Source organism: Lactuca sativa, chromosome 2 (assembly GCF_002870075.4).
Source record: "Lactuca sativa cultivar Salinas chromosome 2, Lsat_Salinas_v11, whole genome shotgun sequence".
Classification (NCBI taxonomy): Eukaryota; Viridiplantae; Streptophyta; class Magnoliopsida; order Asterales; family Asteraceae; genus Lactuca; species Lactuca sativa.
In genome coordinates, this window is record NC_056624.2 from 232,503,277 (window position 1) to 232,528,518 (window position 25,242).

The 25,242-nt window shown below is 34.2% G+C and overlaps 2 protein-coding genes across 3 annotated transcripts; one reads left to right on the plus strand and one right to left on the minus strand.

Annotated features, from left to right (window-relative positions):
* Positions 1 to 1,973: 1,973 nt before the first annotated feature.
* LOC111888824 (ABC transporter C family member 10) lies at positions 1,974 to 8,756 on the minus strand. 2 transcript variants are annotated; one of them, XM_042899643.2, is made up of 12 exons: positions 8,555 to 8,756; positions 8,043 to 8,151; positions 5,377 to 7,407; positions 4,985 to 5,305; positions 4,807 to 4,893; positions 3,949 to 4,701; positions 3,572 to 3,866; positions 3,260 to 3,474; positions 2,840 to 3,145; positions 2,701 to 2,764; positions 2,379 to 2,618; positions 1,974 to 2,299 (listed from the first exon to the last, which is right to left on the minus strand). In XM_042899643.2, the coding sequence occupies exons 3-12, from the start codon at positions 7,369 to 7,371 to the stop codon at positions 2,187 to 2,189; spliced, it is 4,389 nt and encodes a 1,462-aa protein (XP_042755577.1). In that variant the 5' UTR covers positions 7,372 to 7,407; positions 8,043 to 8,151; positions 8,555 to 8,756; the 3' UTR covers positions 1,974 to 2,186. The 2 variants fall into 2 exon arrangements, with proteins under 2 accessions (XP_042755577.1, XP_023740710.1); XM_023884942.3 differs by having other exon boundaries at positions 8,542 to 8,756.
* A 2,470-nt stretch (positions 8,757 to 11,226) lies between these two features.
* LOC111888841 (uncharacterized mitochondrial protein AtMg00810-like) lies at positions 11,227 to 12,140 on the plus strand. Its single transcript, XM_023884963.1, has 2 exons — positions 11,227 to 11,430; positions 11,640 to 12,140. Exons 1-2 carry the CDS (start codon positions 11,227 to 11,229, stop codon positions 12,138 to 12,140), a joined length of 705 nt encoding a protein of 234 aa, XP_023740731.1.
* Positions 12,141 to 25,242: the final 13,102 nt, after the last annotated feature.

Genomic DNA, 25,242 nt, shown 5'->3' on the forward strand with positions numbered 1-25,242 from the left:
TGGCTTCATGACAGAGTATCCCATAATCAAATCATAAAAATATAAGGAGGTGCACGATCACGCCTTCGCCTTCCCGCAATCATCAGAAGTACCCGAAACATAATCAACAATTGTAAGCCCGAAGCTTAGTGAGTTCTCCCAAAATACCAACGCTATACAATCATAATCATATCATATAAACAAACAACATACATAATGAGTCATCAGTCTGATTGGACCGCCTCACAGGGCCATCAGTCTATCTGGACCGCTCTCCGAGCCATTGGCACGTCTGGACCGCCTCTCAGGGCCTTCAGCCTATCCGAACCCCTCGTCAGGCTTTCGGCCTGACCAGTATGTCCTCGTCGGGCCTTCACTTGATTTTAATAAATCAATATTTTTCTCAATTTTCTTATAAATTCAAAATTTTTAAATATTTAGACCTTCATAGTTAACCTTTTTTTTTATTAAAATAAACTCGTATAATATATGGTTCTCACAACTACAGTATATAATATATTTAGATGGACACTATAAAAAAGTTTATATGGATACCCTTATCATTAATAGATAATCATGATATTTGAATTAAGCCGAATCAATATACGATTATTGTATAGGCCATTGTAATATTTGAATTAAATCAAATCAATGTATAGTTGTATGATTAGGTGATTCACAAGGACTACCAAAAAAACGGTTTTATAGACAATATAATATATCTTGATTTCTTAATCTTTTAAGTTAACAAATTATAATAATGTTTAATATGGAAGACGACAAAAACAATAAAAGAAAAGTAAAACAGCAATAAATCATAAAAATAAACGACTTGAACAGTAACCAAATTTTTTCGACATTTTAATTTTATTGTCTCAATTAAGTTGGTCATCCGTGAGTTTTTTATATTGAGATGGTGGGACCATTGTGTACCTGCCCCCATATTTTATGGAATCACATCAACTTATGTAAGCGTGAACTCTACATCATCAAGCTCACAATATAGCTAATAGAGAGCTCAACCTATCTCGAGTTGATTTTGATCATACTAAATTGTTTGATGACCCAAAATCATCAACGGGGAAAAGAGGAGAGACATTAGTGGTGGCAATGTCATTGCAAAAGACGAGGATAAATTTTCATCAGAAAAGAAGATCATGGTGCATGCACCAGCCATGAATGGTGAAAGGGGGATGAGAAACATGTTGTGAACACATAAAAACATGTAGTAGGATAGAAGACCAAAATTTTAAATATTTGGATCAACGTTTTATTTTAAGACATTTCATAAACAACTTTTTATAGGTCTACATTAAGAGTTAACTTCATCAAGTGTGTTAAGTAAAAAAGAAACAAGATGTTACTCTTTTATAAAAACAAGTTTGTAAACATAGAAAACCAATAGAAGTTTTTTCTTTCCTTTTAAATTTGAAGTAAAATAAATGAATGGAACAACTTTTGTGTAAAAATAGAACAAATAGATGAATGAAACAACTACTTTTGTATTAAAATCATAGTACTTTTTGTGCCTCTTAAAATTATTAAAAGGATTGATATCATAAAATGGCAACCAATAGCTCTTAATTTACTCTTTTAAATCACTTATTTTTAATTGTACTTTATAGACGGATAAACTTATTTTTCTATGTCTCCTTACAAAATTAGGATGGATTTCAACTTGGTAAAATGGTATTCAGCACGCACCTTATATGACATCCATCATAAATCCAATATGAATGAGTTTGTCCATCTGTGTTTATGTAGACGACCAATCCAAACTCAATAATAGCAACCCGCTATTGAGAGATCTAATCTACTGGTGTGATGAAACATAGGAAAAAAAGGCTGAATAAATAAATACACTTAAAAAACGAGTGACTAGAGTTATTGATGGTCATTTTGTGATATTAACCCTTTTTAAAAACTTGTTTAGAAGAAGTTTGAAGGTTTTGAAGTTCAAGTCCTGTATTTATTTATCAATGATATTCAGGTGGTTGTAAAATCTATTTGATCCTCTTCCCAATCATTATAGAAAGAAAAATAAGAGTTGCATGGTGTAACAAGAATGAGTAGCTGCTATCGATCCTAATCAAATACCACCACTATATACACCTCAACTGTGGCTATATGCAAATATTATGTCTCTCAAGTTTTTATTCTGCTATAACATATGATTCAGCCGATCAAATGGCAGAATGAAATGAAGTTCACACAAGTTGTGCAGACTGAGAGTGCGACCAATATTCCTTCACAAGCTGTCCAAACAAAGAATCATCTCTTCTCATAAGCTTCATGGGTTCATCATATTCCGCTATTTTTCCTGTTACAGGTTGAAACTAATTTTAGTTTTGGGAATATTGGAAAAACAAACGATAGCTGTGAGTTAGAGTTCGACTGACCATCGGTCATGGTTAGGACCATGGTGCAGTCCATTACGGTTGGGATGCGGTGAGCCACTGTGATAACGGTGCAATCAGCAAACTCGGATCTGATGGTTTCTTGCAGCATTGTGTCTGTAGCATTATCAATGGATGCAGTTGCTTCATCAAGCACCAAAATCTTGCTTCTTCTCAACAATGCACGCCCCAAACAGAACAGCTGTCGTTGCCCCATGCTCCAATTTGTTCCATCTTCCACTACTGCATGTACTTATAAGAAGCATAATTAAAATATGTTTTTTTTACACCCTACCTAAAATACTCTCTACTGTATAGTAATTACCTATCGAATCCAGCCCCCCTGCTTTATCCTGAACAGCCTCTCGAAGCTGACACTTTCCAAGAACCTTCAATGCCAGAAATTGGAAGATAAATACAAAGGGAAGAACCTTATACTATCTGTGCATTAAATTCGAATTTACCTCCCATATTTGTTGATCAGTATGTTGACATAAGGGGTCCAAATTGTATCTAACTGTGCCATTGAAAAGTGTAGGATCTTGAGGTATAATCCCAAAACGTGACCTTAAATCATGAAGTCCAACCGTTGAAATGTCAATCCCATCAACAATAATTTTACCCCCAACAGGTTCCACCAAACGAAACAATGCACCAATCAGTGTAGTCTTTCCACTGCCTGTCCTCCCAACAATACCAATCTTGTGTCCCCCTTCAAACGTACAACTAACACCCCGAAGAACAAGAGGTGCATCTGGTCGATACCTAATCTGTTTTTTCAACATTTTTTTTTTTTTTAAATTTCTTAGTATCAAGACTAAAAACCAACACTTTTGTGTACCAATTGGTAAATTAGCAAAAAGGGTATTAATTATGAAGTTTACCTGTAAATCTTGAATTTCCACCTTACCCTCATCAGGCCAATTAGATGGAGGGCGATTCTCTTCAATCACTAAAGGAGCTTCACTTGGTAAATGCATGTACTGGTTGACCCTCTCAACTGAAATAATATAGTTGACCAATGTGCACTGATTTTGAATCGACATAACAAGTGACATGTTCAAAGAAAGCCCATAAGACATAGCCATTCCAATAAAACCTGCATTCAAAACCTCAAACACATGAATTTACTACAACAATAACATTTCAGGAACAAAAAAAGAAAAAAAAAAAAAAAAAAAAAAAAAAAAGCTCACCGGAAGTGAAAGTTCCAGGAGGAAGCAACACCATGCAGAGTCCAGAAGCTGATAAAACGGTTGCACTGATGATTTCTAGCCGTTGGATCAACCAGTTGTTTGCAGCAAAGCTGTGTATGTAAGGACTAGCATTTATGTCAACAACTTTAAGATTTTTTGCAAAGAATCGATCTTCTTGTTTGAAAGCTCTTATTGTCATGGCACCTGCCACAGATTCAGCAAGATGGTTTGCCACCAAAGATTTGGTTGTCCCGTTGATCCTCATCAGCATTTTTGCAGACGAGAAGTAGTATCTCTGTTTTATCGTGCATTTCAAATTCATCAAATAAAAATATCATCAAAGATTACGTTTTTTTTTTTTGACAATTAAAAATTACCTGTAATCGCATTGCCACATAAATTAGTGGTATCGAGACAAACAAGACTTGCCACGTCACGAAGATTAAAACTCCCAAATTAGTGTAGAAATTTGTGGTGGCGGCAACAGCAAATATTAAATTAAATGGAATGTCAAGATCAATGATACTCAAATCCACCGAGATCCTGCTTAGTACCCTACCCAGAGGGGTAGAATCGTAAAACGACATAGGGGCACGGAAAAGGGATACGAGTAATTGAGAAAATATCGATTTTGACGATTGTAACCCCAAGGCAACTGTGAAGAGTGATCTCACGAGAAGAAACATGATTGCTATAACACCAATAGCCAAGTACACGAGGATCAATTTCAGAGTGCTGACGTCAGCGTTGTCGACATTTGCAGCCATCCATGAATTCTGACACACATTGCATGCCATGAAGGTGACATGGGCAAATGCGGCTATGGAAAAGAAAATGTAGCCTTTGTTTTGGGATAGATATTGTATGTAGGGTGTGAAACCAGTGTCCCCTTCTTCCCTTTCTTCTTTCTTGATCAATTGATTGTCTCCCGATGCCACTGGTAATTTGTTTGTATGGGTGTTTTTAATGTCTTTGATAGAAGGTATCTGCTTTCTTGAAGAGGTGACTTCTAGAAGCCTTTCGGAGCCTGCTGTTTCTTTGTGTGCATTCACCAAGTCTTGAAATTCTTGGCTTGAGGCCATTAGTTGATGGTAAGGAGCAGCTGCTAGGATTTCCCCATCTGACATTAACTGTCCAACACATTAAACATATCAGATCTACAAATCCCTTAAGCTTAGTAGATATTTGATAAAGCAACAAGAAAAAAAAAAGGATAAATTTGTGAACTAACTCACCAGGACAGAATCAAATGTAGGAAGAAAATCAACTTGGTGAGTCACAAGCAAAACCGTCTTGCTAGAAAGGGCTTCCATAACAAATCCCTGCAAAACTTCAAGCATTATTTACCATTTCGACATCGCAAACTGGAAATCATGAACTAAAAGTATATATTCTTTTTCTAAATTAGTTTACATTAAATAAGCTTGAAGCAGTGTGTGCATCCACAGCACTAAACGGATCATCCAAGAGATAGATATCAGCATCCTGATATAAAGCACGCGCGAGTTGAATCCTCTGTTTCTGTCCACCACTGAGATTAACTCCTCTCTCTCCAATCTCAGTAAGATCACCATATTCTAATAACTCCAGATCCTTCACCAAACAACACTTTTCAAGTGTGTCTTGGTATCTTTGATCCTCCATTGATGACCCAAACAAAATATTATCCCGGATACTACCCGTTTGAATCCAAGCCGATTGAGAAACATACGCAATGCTCCCATATACTTGAAGCTGAGAAAAAAAAAAAAAAGGATTTAAAAGGTAGAAATGAAAGAGGATGCTAAAATATGTAAATTACTTACAGCTCCCTCGATGATCGGAACCTCTCCAAGAATTCCCGCCAAAAGAGTAGACTTACCGGACCCCACCTCTCCACAAATAGCAATCTTTTCACCCAATCGAGCCTGTAAGTTGATCTTTCTTAAAGTAGGCTTCACAATATTCCCTTCCCACGAAAGACTTGCAGACTCGATCAAAATGTTACAATCCAAACCCTCATTTTTCACCTTCCGCCTTACATGGCCACTCTCGAGCTCCGGTGCCTCAAGAAAATTCAAGATTCTTGAAAATGCAACTTTTGCTTGAATAATAAACCCGATAACATCCGGAATCGTTCTAACAGGATCTTGAACTAACCTTAAAGTTGCCACAAATGTGAAAACATTGCTAGCATTTAAAGGAATCCCAATGAAATAACAAGCTCCAAAAGTAGCAGTGGAGACCAAAAGAGGAGAAGACCAGAATAAAAAACTGTTATAAGCTCTTCGAAGCTGAACAGCTGATAACCATTTATCTTCAACTGCCCTTAACTTTTCAATCACACCCTTGAAATGAATCTCCCAGGCGTAAAGTTTCAAAACTTTCATATTCACAAGAGCCTCAGATATGGCTTTCAACCTCTCATCTTGTGCCACCATTAACTTCGATTGAAACTTATGTTGTAATTTAGCAAGTGGCGCGTTGCAAATAACTGTAAATATTATAACTCCCAATGATGCAAATGTGGCCAAACCGACTGCTTGGAAAAGAATAGCAAGTGCGAATATAAGCTGGAGACTTGTTGTCCATGTTTGGTGTAACCAATTCGGGAATTCCCCAATTCGATATGCGTCCACAGTGGCATAATTCATGATCTCTCCAGCAGAATGTGTGATTTTGGCAGAATTAGATAGATTTAATTGTTTTTTATAAATTGCTGCTGTGAGTAACGATCGAACACGTATACCAATAAGTCTACACCTAAAGTCCCATTGTCGCTGTGATAACGATTCTAATGTTTTGGAAAAGAAAAGCGCGATGGCTAAAACGTAACCTTCGCCAGTAAAACTTTCGTTACCTTCCGCAACGCGTATGAACGCTTTGAGAAAAAGCGGGCCCGCGGAAACCGTGATTATTTTTAACAACGCGAAAAATCCCGATACGAGAAGCTCTGTTAGATTGCACATCACGATTGTTCTCAAGATCGACGGCTGAGATTGCTTTTCGTTGTTAAACCGGTCTAAGAAGTTGGAATAACACGATTCGGCTCGATCTTCTGTGCGTAATTTTGGCATATCTTTATCCTCGAGGGTTTTCTGGCTTCCTGTTTTCATCAATGGGTTTAACCACCAAAACGACATTACATTGAAAAATCCAGCTTTGGCAAGTGGGGTTAGGTTTTCGTTGTGAATTACTTTGGTGCCATTGGTGTTACCATTTAAAGGGGTGTAAAGACTGTTGTTGTTGTCGTTAATTTCTTCATAGTTGAAGCCTTTGTAAGTGCATGCTAAAAGTAAGACTGCTCCTAGGAAAGAGGTTGTATCCATGGCCATCTTGATTGACATTGAGTGGTCGAGAACCGATAAGCCGCCAAAAAATCCGGCGAATAGAACAGAAACTATTGACAGAAGGCGAACGGGGATTTTTGAGAAATGTTTTCCGGTTAGGCTTATGGTTAGTGAGACTGTTGACCATGTTACTCCATGAAACAAGAATGTGAGCCATTGATGCAAAGGAAGAATGGTGGTTTTCAATGTCCAAATGCCCAAACATATGTACAGTGTTCCAAGTAAACCATTAAAGATTGCTGAAGCCAACTGTAAAGTTGATTTTCGGTGAAAAAGTGATGATCTTCTGGTGGTTTTCAATGGCGATTTGGTAAAAATGGATAGGAGTAACATGGAGAAGAGTAATATATCGAAGCAAATGATTAAAACATGATTCATACACGAAGATGGATTCGTGATAAAACCCAAATCTTGATCACAATGCTTGTCATTGCTGGAACACCCGCAAAATGAACTCCAAAGATCAGCCATTTTGTCTTTTTTACTACCCTCTTTGCCCTCCTAATTCTGAAAATGCCACATGAGTTAAAGATATGTGTAAATTAACAAGACTATATGTAAATAACTCATTAGGTCTTATTGTAGCATAATTATCACAATTCCAATGAAGTTTAAGCCAAATTGTTATTTGATCTGGATATTAATGCCATATTTGGATGTAGATCCTGAAAAGATAAACTTCAAAGAATCGGTTTTTTGACTAATGAGTTTGATACTAGTTACAATAAATCTGATTATCAAATGGTAAAGTAAAGTTACTTAGATACCCTAATTTCATCTACTACTTCCTTAAATAAAAAGAATTTGTTAGACGTCCAACACCATATTATAACTTCTAACATTCAGTTACTATATTCGCTGCAAGTTTTGTTACTGTGTGTTTGGTTTTTTCCGAGTCGTAGGCCTCGATTGCAGAACACTCTGATTCTGATTAACTTTACTTTAGGTAATAAAACAGGAAACAACATCATAGAATTAAACAGTGGTAGTTTAGTAAAGACGAAAGAAACAATAAATAATTATCTGATCATAAACTACTGAGCTTTACACCAAAAGATGAAATTAAAATGGTAATTGGAAGAAATACAGTGTCTTTCTGTTTCCTGTTGATTTCAATGAGAAAGACAGCAAGAATAACACACCTCAGTACTGGCAAAGGGGTAGTAACAACACCCCAAGGGTTTCTTTCTTTCAGTTTCCTTTTGATTTCTTCTTTTTTGTTTCTTGATTTTTTTTTATATTCCCTGAAGACTGAAAACAAAAAAACCCATCATAATGAAAACTCGATTTTTACAGTATTAATTACGATAAACTTGAATTTATCGGTGCCAATATACACGTGCAGTCGCCAGAATCAAAAACGGCGTGATGATAAATTAAAGAAAGCTATCATCAATGACAGTAATCCAACATAACGTCTACTAGAAAACAAAAAATATAAATTAATAAAATAAAACGACAGACGTTGTGAGATCCAACAATTTTAATTATAAAATTGTAAATCAACAAGAGAACAAAAACACTAGACGCAATGAAAACAAGTTCGAGGCGTTTAACATTTATTTTCAGCTGATTTTACAAAGAAAAACACACATTGAATTGATTAGAGAGAGTAGTGATGAAGAATCACTCCATGCTTACAAATTAGACGTACGGATCAGAAAAACTGATGCTAATACTCGAATCGTGGAAAGAAAATGTGGTGTGGTCTAGGTTTTACAAGGATCGATAAAAAAAAAAAAAAGAGAAGAAGAAAGGTTTAATTTTCCGCCATGAATTTTATGGGGTTCTTTGAAATTACAGAGAGAATATCTGGGCACAATTGCATATGGCAGATTACCAATAGATGCAGATGATATGTATGCATAAAGCATATATAGGCTATAGCGATTGTGTGTTTGTATTGTCACAAGGAATATCCCTATAATACATATAGTGTTATGGGTATCCCCGTGCACAATATAGAATGACACAAATGACCCCTATACTTGTTATGCAATTGAATTTTTAACTCATTTTTAGTGATATGTTAAACCACTAGCTTAATTTAAAGGTACAAATAAACTTTTTCTAATTAATATACTAAATTAGGCAATAGATGGTGACTTATTGAGATAATACCAAATTATGTAATATTTTTTAACTTTTTAATACACTAAGATATAAAATATTAATATTAAGTGATATCGCATTTTTTTAACTTAATATTAAGTGATATCGCATTTTTTAACTTTTTGTTACACTAGAATTTTAAATATTTCACTTATATAATATGTATAATCATCGGAACAATTTATATAGATATGTCACAAAATAACCTATCCTTTTAAGAGAAAATCAATATGATCAATTCATTGCGAACGCAATTGTTTTGCACCCATCCCTTTAAGATTGTACAAATTTTCACAAACCAAAAACCAATTTCAAAAATTTTAATCACAATTTTTCTAGTATTTTTTTATTAATTATTTTTCATTTTCATACGAATACAATTTCAAAAACCGGGGGAAATTTATATATTCTTTATATTTATCGATTCGCATAATAAAGTTGTGATCTTTTTCGTATTTATATCGATTCTATATGTATTATATAAAAATAATTTTTCAATTGAAACTCATAAACAATGACTAACATGTACAGAACTTATAGGGAATAAATAGTATGACCTATATTATTTCCTTTTTAAAGTATACAAGCAAAATAACATATTATTCTAGTTCGAAACTCGTATACTACAAATAACATATTCCAAATTCATAAAAACATGTTTGAAACTCATATGAATAACATGTACAAAACTTATGGGAAGAACATGTTTGAAACTCATGGGCAAGATATTTTTTCTTCACTAAAATTTAATGTTTGGTTTTTTGTGTTCATAAAAATTATCATGTTGTTTTTGTTCGAGTTACAATCAAACCAAATAAAGACTACCACATATGTATTCATGTCTACTACATGAAACCTTTAACGTTCTTTGTTGCCAACACCTACCATAGTCGAGGTCAGTGGTAGGATATTTGGTGGTATCCCTCGGTTAACCATGGTGCTAAAACAAGATTATAGCTATGAATGGAACATATCGCGAAAGGTCCTTGTTCTTCATTAAATGAATTATGAGCCCTTCTTAGTGTTCGAAGAAGTTATATCAAGTTGAAGCCTATTTATTCAAAGTATCTAATAATGTTTGTCTACCTCTTAGTTTGATAACAACTCAATGAAAGTGCATTGATGATTAAACTTTCTCATGGGTTGTTATCAGCTATAGATATAGATATACATTATTAGTTTTCTTATAAATGTGATAGGTGCTTATGAAATATATCTCTTGCATATAACTTAATTTTATTATTAGAAAGCTTTATTAGATGGTTAAATTCAATGGCATATGTTAGTTATACGTAGTTGGTGTGTTATTTCATGATAAACTGTGTAATATGGGAACCATGTTTATAGCAAAGTTCTTAATTTATATGAATTGATTGTAAAAATATTACAAATGACTCATGAAAAAACACCATATATTATTATTTATCCAAAAAAAAAAGTCTAATTTTACAAGCTACACATTTTATACCAAAAGTATATGTATGGTTTGGAATAGTTAAATGGTATTCTACGCTATTATATTGTCTTCCACAAATTATGGGGAATTTGGAAGTTGGAATGTGTTATGCAATTGGAACATAGAAACGAAACCGTTAAACAGGCCAAAAACCAAATTGAAGTTCAAATTTTCAAACTTTGTTTTAGTCGAAAAGTAGGTTCAACGCCCACAATAAAGCTCAATTTTTAAATTTTTCTCAGAGAAAATAATTTTCAAGCTTACTTCTGTTAGCCTATATATTATTAGCCCACTTGTTTATGGGCTCTTTAGTCTTTAGCCTATTACGGTTTTGTCTAGCTAGTATTTATATCCGCTTTATTCTTTGTAGTCTTTATGTCTTTCATTGAGACTCCTTGTAATTTCTCTTTATTATAATCATATGACAATGTTATCATGGTATCATAGCGGATGTTTGATACGTTGTTAGAAGCCTTTGTAGCAATCATCTGTGGCGTGGTATTCGTTGTTGGTTGTTGCTAGTATTCATTGTTGATGTGTTTTTTGTTGGTGAATTTCGTTTGTTGCTGTTGTTGATTCAGTGTTGCTGGTATTCGTTGTTGATGTGTTTTTTGTTGGTGAATTTCGTTTGTTGTTGTTGTTGATTCGTTGTTGCTGTTCGATTTCTTGTTGTCCGATTGATTGCTTCCGTTGGTTTGTTACTCCTCTCATTCTCATATTGCTATAGTGTCAATGTGGTTATTTATTCATTGTCAAACATGACCGGAAAGGATGATTCCCTTCAGTCAATCAGTACTCGTTTGGATGGAAAGAATTATATGTATTGGAGTTACGTTATGAAGAGCTTCCTTCATGAGAAGAATATGTGGGGCTATGTCACTGGGACTAAAGCCAAACCCTTAATACCTCAAACTGAGAATTTTTATTTGTTACTTGATGCTTGGGAAACTGATAACTCCAAGGTAATTACTTGGATTAATAACTTGATGTCAAGAATGCTTTTTTGAATGGTAACCTCCGTGAAGAGGTTTATATGACTCCTCCCCTAGGAATTCAACACCGGTCGGGTGAGGTTTGTCGGCTTCGCAAAGCTTTGTATGGTCTCAAGCAAGCCCCTCGTGCTTGGTTTGAAAAATTCTCCATAGTGATTACCTCTCTTGGATTTATCCAGAGTAATCACGATTCTGCTTTGTTTATTAGATGCTCGAGTGTAGGACGGATTCTTCTGTCCTTATATGTGGATGGCATCATTATTACGGGTGATGACCATGGTGGTATTGAGTCTTTGAAGCATGATCTAGCCTATCGATTTGCTATGAAGGATTTGGGATTGTTGCGTTATTTCTTGGGTATTGAGGTAGCTCAGTCTAAGAAAGGGTATCTTCTTTCTCAGAATAAATATATATCTAACTTGTTTACACGGGCATGCCTTTCTGACAATCGGACTGTTGATACTCCTCTTGAAACCAATGCACGATACTCTCCTACTTATGGTGATCCTTTATCCGATCCGAACCTTTCTCGCACTGTTGTGGGAAGCTTGGTCTATCTCACAGTTATTCGTCCATATACTGCTCATGTTGTTCATGTTGTCAGTTACTTTGTTATTGCCCCTACCTCTGTTCATTGGGGAGTTGTTCTTCGTATTCTGAGATATCTTCGTGGCACTTAGTTTCAGACCCTCTTGTTTCCCTCGACGTCTTTTCTTGAGTTACGTGCCTATAGTGATGCTGATTGGGATGTTGATCGCCATGATCGTAAGTCCACCACTGGATTTTGCGTATTTCTTGGAGAGTCTCTCATTTCATGTAAGAGCAAGAAACAAGATGTTGTCTCTAGATCTTCCACGGAGGCTGAATATCGTGTTACGACTGTAACTACATGTGAGATTATCTGGTTACAGTGGCTGCTTGTAGATATGGGAGTTCGTATTTCTTCATCTACTCCCTTGCATTGTGATAACAAAAGTGCGATACAAATTGCAAAGAATTCAGTTTTTCTTGAGCAGACGAAGCATATTGAGATTGATTGTCATTTGACCTGTCATCACATGTAGCTCAAGACCATATCGCTTCCATTTGTTTCATCAACCTTGCAGCTTGCGGATATTTTTACGAAGGCTCTATCGGCTTCTCAGTTTTGGTTCTTATGTGACAAACTCCCAATGCTTATTGTTGCAGCATTGTAAGTTTGAGGGGGGGTGTTAGCTTATATATTATTAGCATACTTGTTTGTGGGCTCTTTAGTCTTTAGCTCATTAGGGTTTTGTTTAGCTAATATTTATATTTGCTTTATTCTTTGTAGTCTTTATGCCTTTCATTGAGACCCCTTGTAATTTCTTTTTATTATAACCATATGACGATGTTATCAACTTCAAGTTTTCGATATGATTATTCTCCTGATAAACAAAATTTTGATCTTCCAATAAGAAAAGTCTCATCAGGAAAATGAAAATGAGTTCACAACTCATAATGGAGTTAGCATTCGTCATTTTCAACATGAGTTTTTTTTACTCTCTCTCTCTCTCTCTCTCTCTCTCTCTATATATATATATATATATATATATATATATATATATATATATATATATATATATATATATGCTATTTTTTGTTATATGTATTTATAAAATAATATATATTTTAGTGATTATCATTATGTTTTAATTAATAAAGTTATGTTTTTCATATTTATCATGTTTTGATTATTTATGATGGTATTTATTTACATATTATATTAAATGTATATAAATGATATTATTTTTAAAATTTTATTGTGGCCTTTAAAATACATTAAAGATTAATAAGGGCATGTACTATATTTTTAATGCTCGTTTATAACTCATATCCATAAGTTTTACAAAATTAGATTTTTAAATAATTAAAGATTAAATATAATAATAAAACTATTTAATAATAAAAGTAAATAAACAAAATATTTGTTAAAAATATTACATAATAAATAAAATATTTATTAAAGTTTTAAATAATTAAAGATTAAATGTAATAATAAAAATATGTAGTTAAAATCTGCAAAACAATTGTCTAAAAGAGTGTGATTGTCGTCCCAAACATGATTACATGTTTTTATTTTTGACATGTGTTGAAAAAAGGATAGAATGTTACCAAAATGAAGTCTTATAAACAATTTAATTAATAAAAATAATCAAGTTGTTTTTGTTATTTTAACAAAATAACTATTTTTTTCGGTGCATAATATTTCATAGTCTGAGTATGGGAACCGTAGTGATCAGAGGCGGAGCTAGAAATTTCAGACAAGAAGAGCTTACATTTATAGTTCTATATAAAAAAATCTATAACTTTTGGTCAAAACTAACAACTCTAAGTTAAAGACAATAATCTCAACAAGTAATTTAAAAATCAAGTCACATATCAAAATAGATATATAAAACCAACAACCCAAAAAATTCAAGAACAAAATGTAAAAGTTACATAGAAACACAGTCAAATATAAAGGCAGTGAACCAATTTGTTGTGTGTGTGTGTGTGAGAGAGAGAGAGAGATTTTGCTAGTGAGAAAGAACGAGGGAGTTACATTCAACCAGAGGTCGGGAGCTCAAGACGGTGAGCGATGAGATCTTAAATCAACGAGACAATGACCGACAACATCTCAAGACATCGAGACAATGACTACGAAGAGCAAAGGTTTACACATGGAATATTATTTAACAGTGTTACTAGTTAGTGATGACCGAATAGCAAGAAATGACATAGATTGGTTAGGGTTTATATTTTTTGTTTTGGGATTTTCTTCATTAACATTTTTTTAGTTTTAAAGACTAATTGTATGTTTTGTTGGACAAAGTATTTTAAATTTTTGATAGAATTGAATTTATGATTGTGATTTTTAAGACTTTAAATTTGAGATTTAGATTATCTTTTGCGATAATTTTTCTAATTAAGTGGAAGAGTTTAAAAAATCAGTAATTACACATCATTATTTGTCATTTTGTAATATGTTTTAAAAAAATGATTTTTTTGATTTTGAAAGAAGGGAGTAGCCATTATTCAACCATAAAAGTGGGGCATGAGAATGCATAATTATTTAATATATAAATAATTAAAAAAACAATATCTCCAGTAAAAAATCAAAGTTATAAGGATAGCGGTGGGTTTAAGTGGAATTAATTAATAACCAATCTATGTAGAGCGTATGGTATAGTTAATTAAGCTTTACAAGTATATCAATTGAAATAGTTAGACCATTTTCATGAGTTCAACTTAACTAGGGAAAGGAAAGGAAATGGGTGGAAGTAGTAAGGAAATAAAAGAAATTAATGTTCTCAAGTTTCACTAAAAGAAAAAAGTAGAAAGAAATTGAATGATTATTTTCTCTCCTAACTTTCCTTCCGATTTGGAAGGATTTGGAGAGAAAGAATAAAATGATCAATTTTCCTCTCACTTCTCGTCAACTTGGGAACACAAAATACAAATTTCTTTTCTTTTCTTTTTTCTTCTTTTCTCTCCTTACTTTCTTTTCCTTTCTTTTGGTTTCTTTATTAAAACTCGGGAATAGGCGTTAGGGGTAGCACAACACCGACATGCCTCTGCATTGGCTCCGCCATGGAGGTGATATTCTGGAGTGTCCATATATATATATATATATATATATATATATATATATATATAGAGAGAGAGAGAGAGAGAGAGAGCTAGGTTAAAATATAGATGACATCTATTGTGCGGACGTGTGTGGACAGTGCTATTCCATGAGAATAACTAATAGAATAGATTGTTTGGTAATATGAATACATTCAATCACACATAATTATCATCATTATCATACATTCTCACTAATTATTATTTATTTTTATTCTCACACATCTTTTTTCACTCATTCTCATTCTTACAGAATATGATTATCAAGAACACATTATGACAGAATGAGAAGCATAAAAAAGAGTCCATAATACCTTTATAGACGATTTAACTACTGAAATTGTGTGATAATGATAATAGTTATGTGAGGTTGAACTTATTAACATTATCAAACAACAAATTATTGTAGTCATTCTCACAGAATAGCACTGTCCACATGTTCGCATAATAGATGTTCATCTACATTTGAACCTAGCCCTATATATATATATATATATATATATATATATATATATATATAGAGAGAGAGAGAGAGAGAGAGAGCTAGCTTCAAATGTTTCTAGCAGCTATTGTGTGCATGAATGCGCCAATAGGAATTTAGGAAAAAATAAATAGTTAAATAAATCATTTAAGGGTATTATAGTAATCTTTGCATATTTAATTATGATAGATAATGAATATATTGTTTATTATTGTAACGCCCCGTTCTTGAAATATCTAATTTTGGGTTCCTAAGAGCAAGAGTAAGGGCGTTTCGGTCCTTGATGTGGATATAGAGTTTGGCAAGAACGGCTTATGATGGAGGAGAGGTTGTAAATTAAAGATGTGGGCAGCCATGGTCCCTTAAGGGGGAAAATTTAGCAAAGGGGTCCCTTGCATGCGCGCTTGTGGTTGGCTGGGTACGCCCAGCGTAAGCTGGACATACGCCCAGCCTAGTGGAGGAAAGGAACGCGGAGGTCTCTTGATGTACGCCCAGCGTACTGGATGTACGCCCAGCATACGTCTATCGTCCAGAAACCCTAAATTTAGGGTCAGCCACTATATAAGGAACATAATGGTTCTTACCCTAGCCTCCATAAGCACTCTCTTAACCTCAGAAACCCTAGATAGTCGTCCCACCTCCATTGTTGGGTGTGTTTGGCCTTGGAAAGCTTATTTTGGCAAAGAGAGTCTTGAAGAAGAAATAAGAAGTTGTCAAAGAAGGAGTTGTGTGGCTGGAGCTTGTAGATCTGGAAAGACATCATATTCTGAGGCTCTTTTGAGGTAAAAAGTCTCTAGCTTGACAATCATATTGTGTAGATCTATGTGTTGCGAAGTTTTGACATCATTCTTGTCCCAAAAACCCTCATCTTGATGCATGTTTCGAGTTGGTTGAGATTAGCTGTCCTTTTAGACCTTAAGAGAGGTCTTGGGTAAGAAAAATGAGGTCCCAAGGGCTTTGGTTGTCTCACATGTGTTATAGATAGGTCTTAATGGATTAAGACCTTGGATTAAGAGCTTTATGGACGTCCCATGTAATAAAGTTTGAGACTTTATGAATCCTAGGCATATTTGGTCTATGGATCTGAAGTTTGGACTTAAGAGCTAAAGCCATTAAGATCTTATGAGATGTTGTAGTTCAGCGGAGTTACGCCCAGCGTAACTGAGAGTACGCCCAGCGTAGTGGGTCTGTGTCCCAACTCCGTTTCGCGAGCATCGTTGTACGCCCAGCGTACTCCCTCTGTTGGGTTTTCATTTTGGGCCTTAGGAGATTGGGCTGTTATTGGGCTACTAGATCTTGGGTCGTGACTGGACATTATGGATGGAGTATTGTGGACTCACTAATTATTATGGACCTTGGATCTAGCCCATTTGGTGAGGTGGGCCCAATTTAGTAAATTGGGCCAATATTGGGCTTTGCTTCAGACTTTTGGTCTTTGGGCCATTAGTGGGCTTGAGAGCTTATCTAGTGATGGGCCTTTCATATTTTGAATTGTGGGCCTTAGTCATGGACCAGATTGAGTTAAGGGTAAATTGGTCAATTTACCCTTGGAAGGATATTGTGTTTGGTCTAATGGTTATTTTGCTGCTTCGGATAGTTCGGGATTTTCGGTGAGGCGGTGATTCGGGAATCTGCTTCTTCAGTTCAGAGTTTCGGCAGTTGCGAGGTGAGTTATCCTCACTATATCAACAGGGTCTAAGGCACCAAGGCCGGCCTTTTATCGGATTGTGATCCGGGTATCGTTGTTACGTTATCGCTTTGCTATGTCTACATCCTGGTAGTTAGGATGGTATTATGCTAAAGACCGGTTAGGTCGGTATCCTGGTTAGGATGATGTTATGTTACGTGATTTGCTTGATCGGCTTGATTGAATGTGAATTGTTATATGATTGAATGTTTATGTGCACATGGTTGTTGGACTGGGGTTGGGTTGAGGCGGGTCCTGCTTTGTGTTGTAGGCCAACATACCCAGGGTGGACCGGTTGTCCCGAAGGCCCAGCGAGCGGTCCGGATAGGATGTAGGCCCCGAGAGGGCGGACCAGACGTGCCGAGGCTCTGTGAGTGGACCAGGCCGACTGAAGGCCCAGTGCGGGCGGACCAGTCACACTGTAGACTCATAGAGTGGACCAGGTGGATTGAAGGCCCGGTGCGGGTAGACCAATCACACTGTAGAATCGATGTATATGGCTAGACTCGGAGGGTGGACCAGGTGGACTGAAGGCCGGTGCGGCGGACCAGTCACACAGTAGACCCGAAGTGCATGGCTGTTCTGTGTTCTGTTATGTTATGGCATGTTGTGCGTGTATGGTATATGTGGTTGGTATTTTGGGGGTATCTCACTAAGCTTTCGGGCTTACAGTTGTGGTTTAATGTTTTTCAGGTTCTTCAGGAGACCGTGGCAAGACAAAGGCGTGATCGTACCGCTCCTCATGATTTTGTTTTATGATGTGATTCTGGGAAGACTCTGATGATAATTGTATTGAAAACCTTTTTGTAATAATAATGAAACGGGGTTGTTTTTGAAAAGTTTAAATTGGTTGGAAATTTTATGGTCGTTACAATTATTCCTTTAAATATGGGATGTAAAAGTCAAAATTTGTTGAAAAAAACCCTAGCCGATTCTTTTTTTCTCTTTCTCTGGAATTCATCTTCACGTCTCCTCTCCTCTCCTCTCTAATATGTTAATCTGTATACAATATTTCACTTCTAAATTTCAGATTTCTGTGGAGAGATATCAAGGGAGGAGGACGATTGTCGATTGCCTGCCCTTTGGCTTCCAAATTCAAACCCCAACTACATTTCCCCCCCAATTTCCCTTTGGCTTTGTCGATTTATTGCCCCTTTACTTTTGGATACAGTTGTTGATTGTTGTTTGCCTGCAATCGACAAATCCACAATCTGTAATAGTCACTTTTGAATTTTGATTGTTTTGTGAATTACTATTTTTTGTTTTGTGATGAATTTGATGTTTTTTGTTATTATTATGTTATGTTTTGTTTCTTTTTCAAGTTTCAGATCATCAATCACTCTACATGCATGATATAATTATAATTATGGCAGTGTTTGTACACTTGATTAGTCTTGTGAATTAGTTAAATAAACACAATTTTATTTGTCAACACAGGCTGCAGCTTTAGCTATGGATGAATCAATCTTATTTGATGATCAAGTAGAGAATCTTATCAAATTTTGTCCTACTAAACAAGAAATGGAGCTTCTAATGGTGAGAACATAACTTCATACTTATATTTATTTATGTAGTGAAAAAGTTGCAGTTTTCATTCATGTATTGATCTTCTTCATAGTCCTTTTTTCTATTTATATTGTTAGGTTTTTTTTAATGCATCTTAATGTCGATCATTCTGCTAGAATGGAATATCGAATTCTAATTTTGTCAGAATAAAATCTTGAATTCCTTGTCAACTTAAGCAGTGAATTACCGTAATCAATTCTGTCATAATAAAATTGGTTTCTATTCTTGTTATTGGTCTCAATTCTTATAGAATGACATCCTCAATAATGAAACATTACATTCTTTCAGAATAATATACATTGCAAGTTTAAGGATGATTGTTAATGTTGGTTTGTAGAAATTATAGTTATATTTTATTTGAATGTATATCACATTCTATTAGAATTGATTGTTTTATTATATTTAATGCACTAAAATTTTTAATATTTGAAAGTTGATTATGTTTTCCTTGTGAATTTAGGTTTTGAAGAGGTTGTCATTAATGTGGAAAATAAAGAAAACATGGAGAACGATATTGTATTCTAACAGAATGTATTATGACAGAATGTATTCTGTCAGAATAGATTAGTGTTTTGTTAGATTTTGATGTTTTTTTTTCTTTTTTAACCATTTCTAGTTTTAATCTTTAAGAATAAATGTAATCCTTAAACCATTATTGGTCATAATTTTTTTAGAATGATTGTAATAATTGTTTAGTCTTTTTGTTTACGGATAAATGTAAATAGTGATTCTTAAAGAATAAAATCTGTATTCTTTAGAAAATGTTATTCTTGATAATAAGTTGTATAATTCTTTAAACATGTTTAACATAAAAAGTATTTTGAATGAAACAATATTCTGCAAGAATAAAATTGCAAATATATTTACAAGTTTATTGTTGACTTTTTGTTTATCTGATAGAATAAAAGCGGTTACTATTAAAAGTAATATTAAATTTTAATTAGAATTAATTTAAAAAATTCAGATTTTTTAAAAATAAGAGAATTAATGATCCCTTAAAATTCAAAAATTTCCTTTTTTTAAAATAGGTTAATTGACCAAAATATCATTTTGCTAAAATTTATGTGATTATAAGATACATGTTACTCTGTTGTAATATCATAGACTCTCAGATCATGATTGTTGATTTTATTCATCCGATGGTCTAGATCTGTGCATTCTAGCACACAATAGTTAGTAAAAACAAAATAACATATATATATATATATATATATATATATATATATATTGTAATAAATTAAATGTTTATAAATTTTCACACAACATTATGTTAAAATGAACTCCCTATCATTATCAGGATGTACCACTTTATTATCAAACCAACACTCATCTAATTAGTTATGATTTCTCACGTACCATTTAAAATCATTAGATTTCTCATTTACCTCCATATTCATAATCTATTTAAATTAGGTTAGATCCTAACATAATGCACACCAAAAAGCCATTAAAAAGCCAGTAAATCATTTTGTGACAATGTCTTCCGATGGGTCAATCAGTTTATATCATTTGTTTTTATGTATGTAATGGTGATTAGGCTATAATGTATGGATCGACTGATTATGTATATATGTGATATCCCTAATTTTACGGCCAATTAAAAAAATTTCTTTATGCTAATTTAAAAGTATTCTTTTATTAGTGTCAAATTTGTCCCAAGACATTATTAATGTGAAATGATATTAATATCGAAAGCATTTCCGAAGAAACGTTTTTCATTAATACTCAAAAGCTTGTGATGTCATAACTGATACAGAAACATAAGTATAAACTAGTCTTTATAGGCTTTACATCAAATTATTTAATGGTCTAAATCTCCTTAAATATGTGACATCCCCCAATTTTCAAAACCATTTAAAACTTTTTCTTTATGCTTTAGGTTATTGTGTTGCGGAAAATCTCATTTTAATTAAAACATTTTGAGATACCGTAAGTTATTTCATTTTATTCAAAACACTGAGGATGTCATTGTTCATATCCAAACAAACATTACAACGTAAATACTAAAAGGTCCTGAAATACTATAACATGCACATCTCTTTATTTCACTCGGCATCCTAATTAGACTTTGACTACCTTACATCCGCTACATGTGATGCACATAAAACGAGTGAGTTAGGTTTGGAAAACCTGGTAAGATGCACCTACCCTGCCCAATTGATGATAATATATAATAACATTCATGAAACAAACATTATAGGTATAATCCGACATGAGACCACCTACCCTGCCCAATTGATTCTTACAAATCCTAAGGCAGCAATTATCTAGAGGAATGACCCAACCTGATGAATCGTTTGAGCAACTTCTTGACTACATGGATAGGGGAGTCCAAGGCCGGTGTAAGTCATATAAAGGCAACCAATGTTTAGAGCTATTGATAAATATGGTATCCCATTTTATCTACGTTTGTAGGTTATAAGTCCATACTAGTAACGTAATTCACTAGACCACTTAGAACAGTCAACTGTTGTCATCTACTCTGATCGATGACCCAGACATACCTACCGGTTATCTGATCTAGACCCACCATTTTTGGTCATCAAAAAAAGAGGTGGAGTACTACACTTCGCTTGGATCTCACACTCTATCCTTATAATTAAACCTATCATATGTTTATCCTATTTGAAACTTAGTACCTTTTATAAGTCTATGACTAACCCAAACTATAACTTAAAGGCAAATCTGATTTCCAATACAATTCTCGTTAAGCAGTACTATTATAGTACATAAATGACAGAGTATAACTAATACAATTAGCATTTAATAAATAGTTTTATTGAATTATGCTCTTGAAAGTAACTATGCACTCACCTGACAAAAGTAGGTGACTCGAGGTTAGGGCAACGCTTCGCCTTAACACTTTATCCTTTCAAAAGATCTATATTAAAATGGCACTAAGTATTAGTTTATTTTCATAATCCTAGTGACTATATAATGATATCTTAGATTCCTCAATAATCTCAATTTCTACATCAAGATATATCAAATAAGGAATAACCAGGTAGGATCATATCAGAAATCCCACTTTAAACACCTCGTTAAATCCAGCATAGACATCACTCCTGTAAGTAGATCAATCAGTATAATGAATTGGAATTACTAATAAATCTTATTTATAGGTTCATAATAACGACTATGACTATAAATATAAGTTACACTTAATTTAAAATAAGTGTAGCCTAACTTACAAAGTTTTTTGACGAATATCGGTAAATGTACGGACAGAACTCTGACCCGAGAGCTTCTAATGTGACATCCTCATTTTTATGGCAAGAAAACACCGATTTTCGTTTATGCTTAATAAATCAGAGTATCCTTTTAAAAAGATTTACTTTGCCCAATTTTGTCCCAAAAACATGATAGTAATATCATCAAGACATTTCCAAGAAATGTATTTTATTTATAAAACTCAAGATGTCATCGTAAATATAATAAACATAATCATAAATGAAGATTTACAACATTTATTTACACTAATAGTCTACATCTCCTTGAATCTCTCAACAGATACATATATCATCATATATAATTTCCTATGGTACAATAAACTGAGTGGGTCAGGTTGGGAAACCTGGTGAGTATATAGGGTTTTCAACCCACAATAATATAGTTAATATGTTTAATTATCAAACCATTAACACAATTACCCATCCTTGTTTTCTTATCTATTCTTCCTTAGGGTTATATCGTCATCACCTACATCGTATTGACATATCATCTCCTATATCAAATGGGCACGAAGTCCATCATTGCAGTATTTATCTAATAGACACTAAGTCCATAGCTGCCAGCATTTAACTAATAGGCACTAAGTCCATAGCTGCCAATACTTATAGGCACGAAGTTCATCGATGCCAATGTTCTTCGAGACTGTCATCAATCAGTCTGATAGTCATCGGCTATTTATCACCAATCTAACATCACCTATCTAGCATCACCTATTTCTCATCACCCGTCACCACCCAATTTCTGTTATAAGTGTAAAATACTTATATAATTAAATCAGCTAAATATCATCTGATATTATTTTATCTAACACATATCACCTTGGCACAGATAATAAGCACATAAGCATGTAATTATCTAGATACTTCATATCTATGTGTAAGCCGAAAGGGGCCATGCACTCACTTGGTAAAATGGGTGATTGGTGATTTGGGCAAAGCTTCGTCTAACACCTTAGATATTCCTTGATGTGACCTAAGTATAATTACTACAAAGTTTTAGTCTGAATGATCCTGGAGACCAAGAATAGTCCAGATCCTCACTGATCCCAATCTCTACATCAAGATCTATCAAGTAAGGATCATCCAGGCAAGACAGTTGGGAGGTAGGATCATTTCGGCATAATAGCTTTTCTGAAATCCGACAACCAAGCCAACATGACCATTCTAGGAACTTCTCCTGTAAGTAGATTAATTATTATAACGACATGGAATTAATGATAAATCTTATTTATAGGTTCATAATGACGACTCATGACTATAAATGTAAGTTACACAGAAAATACTAGAGTGTAGCTTAACTTACAGAGGTTCTTCCTAACAGAAGTTAGGAAATTGAACAAGCAGAGCTTCTACTCGCTAGCTACTACTTCTTCAGGGATCGCAGGGATTCGCCGAAGGCTAAAACTAAGGGAAATGGGCTAAAATCGAGAGAATTTCGAGAGAGATGAGGATGGGGAGTGAGGAAGCAAATGAGCAGCCGAAGTCTATTTATAGTGCAACTGCGCGTCATGCCTAGTGTACGCGTCATGCACATTTGAGACGTCGCTCCTCCCATTTTTTGCCACATGTCACAAATATGGTGGTACACGCCCTACCTTCTTGAAGGTGTACGTCATGCAATCCACCTGCATGTAGCGCTTTTTGGAAAACTTCAGAAAATCGTATCTTCTTCACTCGAGCTCTGTTTTAGATGCTCTTTATATCCTTGGAAAGCTTTCGACGAGATCTACAACTTTCGTTTAGACTCCATCGGTTGATTTTGAATTTATTTTTAAAGTAATATTTTTAACAGGCTAAAGTCCGTTAAAAATTCATAACTTCCTCAAAAGGTATCAGTTCTCAATTGTCTTTATATCGATGGAACCATATGGACAAGATCTTCAACCTCATTTAGATTGCTTCTCCTTACAATCAACCGATTTCTACTTCGGTTTCTGAGACATGTACTGCTACGCTAAAACTTCTAAAATTCTAACTTCCTCTTACGAAGTCAGATTTGAGCGATATCTATATGCACGAATTCGCTTTTACGATATCTATGACTTTTCTTTAGATTACTAAGGCTAATAAGCAACCTATCACCATCTCATTGTTTACGACATACTGTTTGAACATGAAACTTCTTCACTCGAAGTCGGATTTGGGTGTTCTTTATATGTACGAAATCCTCCTCACATATACTGTAATTTGGTTTTATATTATTTATCCTAAATATTCCCTCTTCAAAATTCATTATTATGGCTTATAATAACTTTATTGCCTAGACCAAATTTACGGGTGTTACATCTAATCTTCGTCTCTCTGATGCTGCAGGGCCTCGCTAAGGTAACTGAAAACTAGGGAATAAAAGATACTAAGGGTGCGGAAGAGTTCCAAAGAAATTTGAAGAAATGTGTGAGAATTATGCTGAAATTTAAGGTTTATATTGGCTGAAAAAGTGAAAGTACGCTGCACAACCTGTCTGCACGTGTTGCGCAAGTGGTCGACAAGGTGACGTGGTAATTGATGAGTGGTGACATGTGTCACGTTCTTGTGGAGGGTAAGAAGCGTGCCGCGCACCTTGTCAGTGAGCACTGCTACGCGCTGAAATTTATGATTTCTTACAAATTCATATTTTTTTCATACGAGCTCCGTTTTCGACAAATTTTATATACACGACCGATGAGATCTACAACTTTCATTTAGAATCCGTTGGCTAATTCTCACTTTATTTTTAAGTTATGTTTTTAACAACCTTAGACTGCTAATGTTTGTATAAAAATCATAATTTTCTCGTACGATATTCATTCTCGACTATGTTTACATCGAAGGATATGTATTAACGAGATCTTCAACTCTCGTTTAGATTGTTTTTCTTAACAATCGACTGATTTCAATCTAGGTTTCTCAGACGTATACTATTACGTTGAAACTTCGAAAAATCATAACTTCCTCTCACGAAGTAAGATTTAGGCGTTCTTTATATGCACGAGTTTGTTTTTCCGATTACTACGACTTTTATTTAGATTATTTATCCAAAATAATCTTTTATTTTTAATTTATATTTTAGCTTTATTTATTTCGTTTCGACGTAGAATTTCACATAGATATCATATACACGTAATATCTATAAAATTCATATATTCATATATATTTATATTTGGATAATATATTTTTATTTATTCTCAAAGATTTAAAATAGTTAACCGACA

Bases quoted from the DNA above. Each gene is read 5' to 3' on its own strand.
- LOC111888824 (XM_042899643.2), bottom strand. From the start codon at position 7,371: ATGGCTGATCTTTGGAGTTCATTTTGCGGGTGTTCCAGCAATGACAAG. The intron at 3,475-3,571 runs GTGAGCTTTTTT...TTTTGAATGCAG, and splicing joins TCCTGGAACTTTCACTTCCG to GTTTTATTGGAATGGCTATG. The intron at 2,300-2,378 runs GTCAGTCGAACT...AACCTGTAACAG, and splicing joins GGTCCTAACCATGACCGATG to GAAAAATAGCGGAATATGAT.
- LOC111888841 (XM_023884963.1), top strand. From the start codon at position 11,227: ATGACCGGAAAGGATGATTCCCTTCAGTCAATCAGTACTCGTTTGGAT. The intron at 11,431-11,639 runs GTAATTACTTGG...GGATTTATCCAG, and splicing joins GGGAAACTGATAACTCCAAG to AGTAATCACGATTCTGCTTT.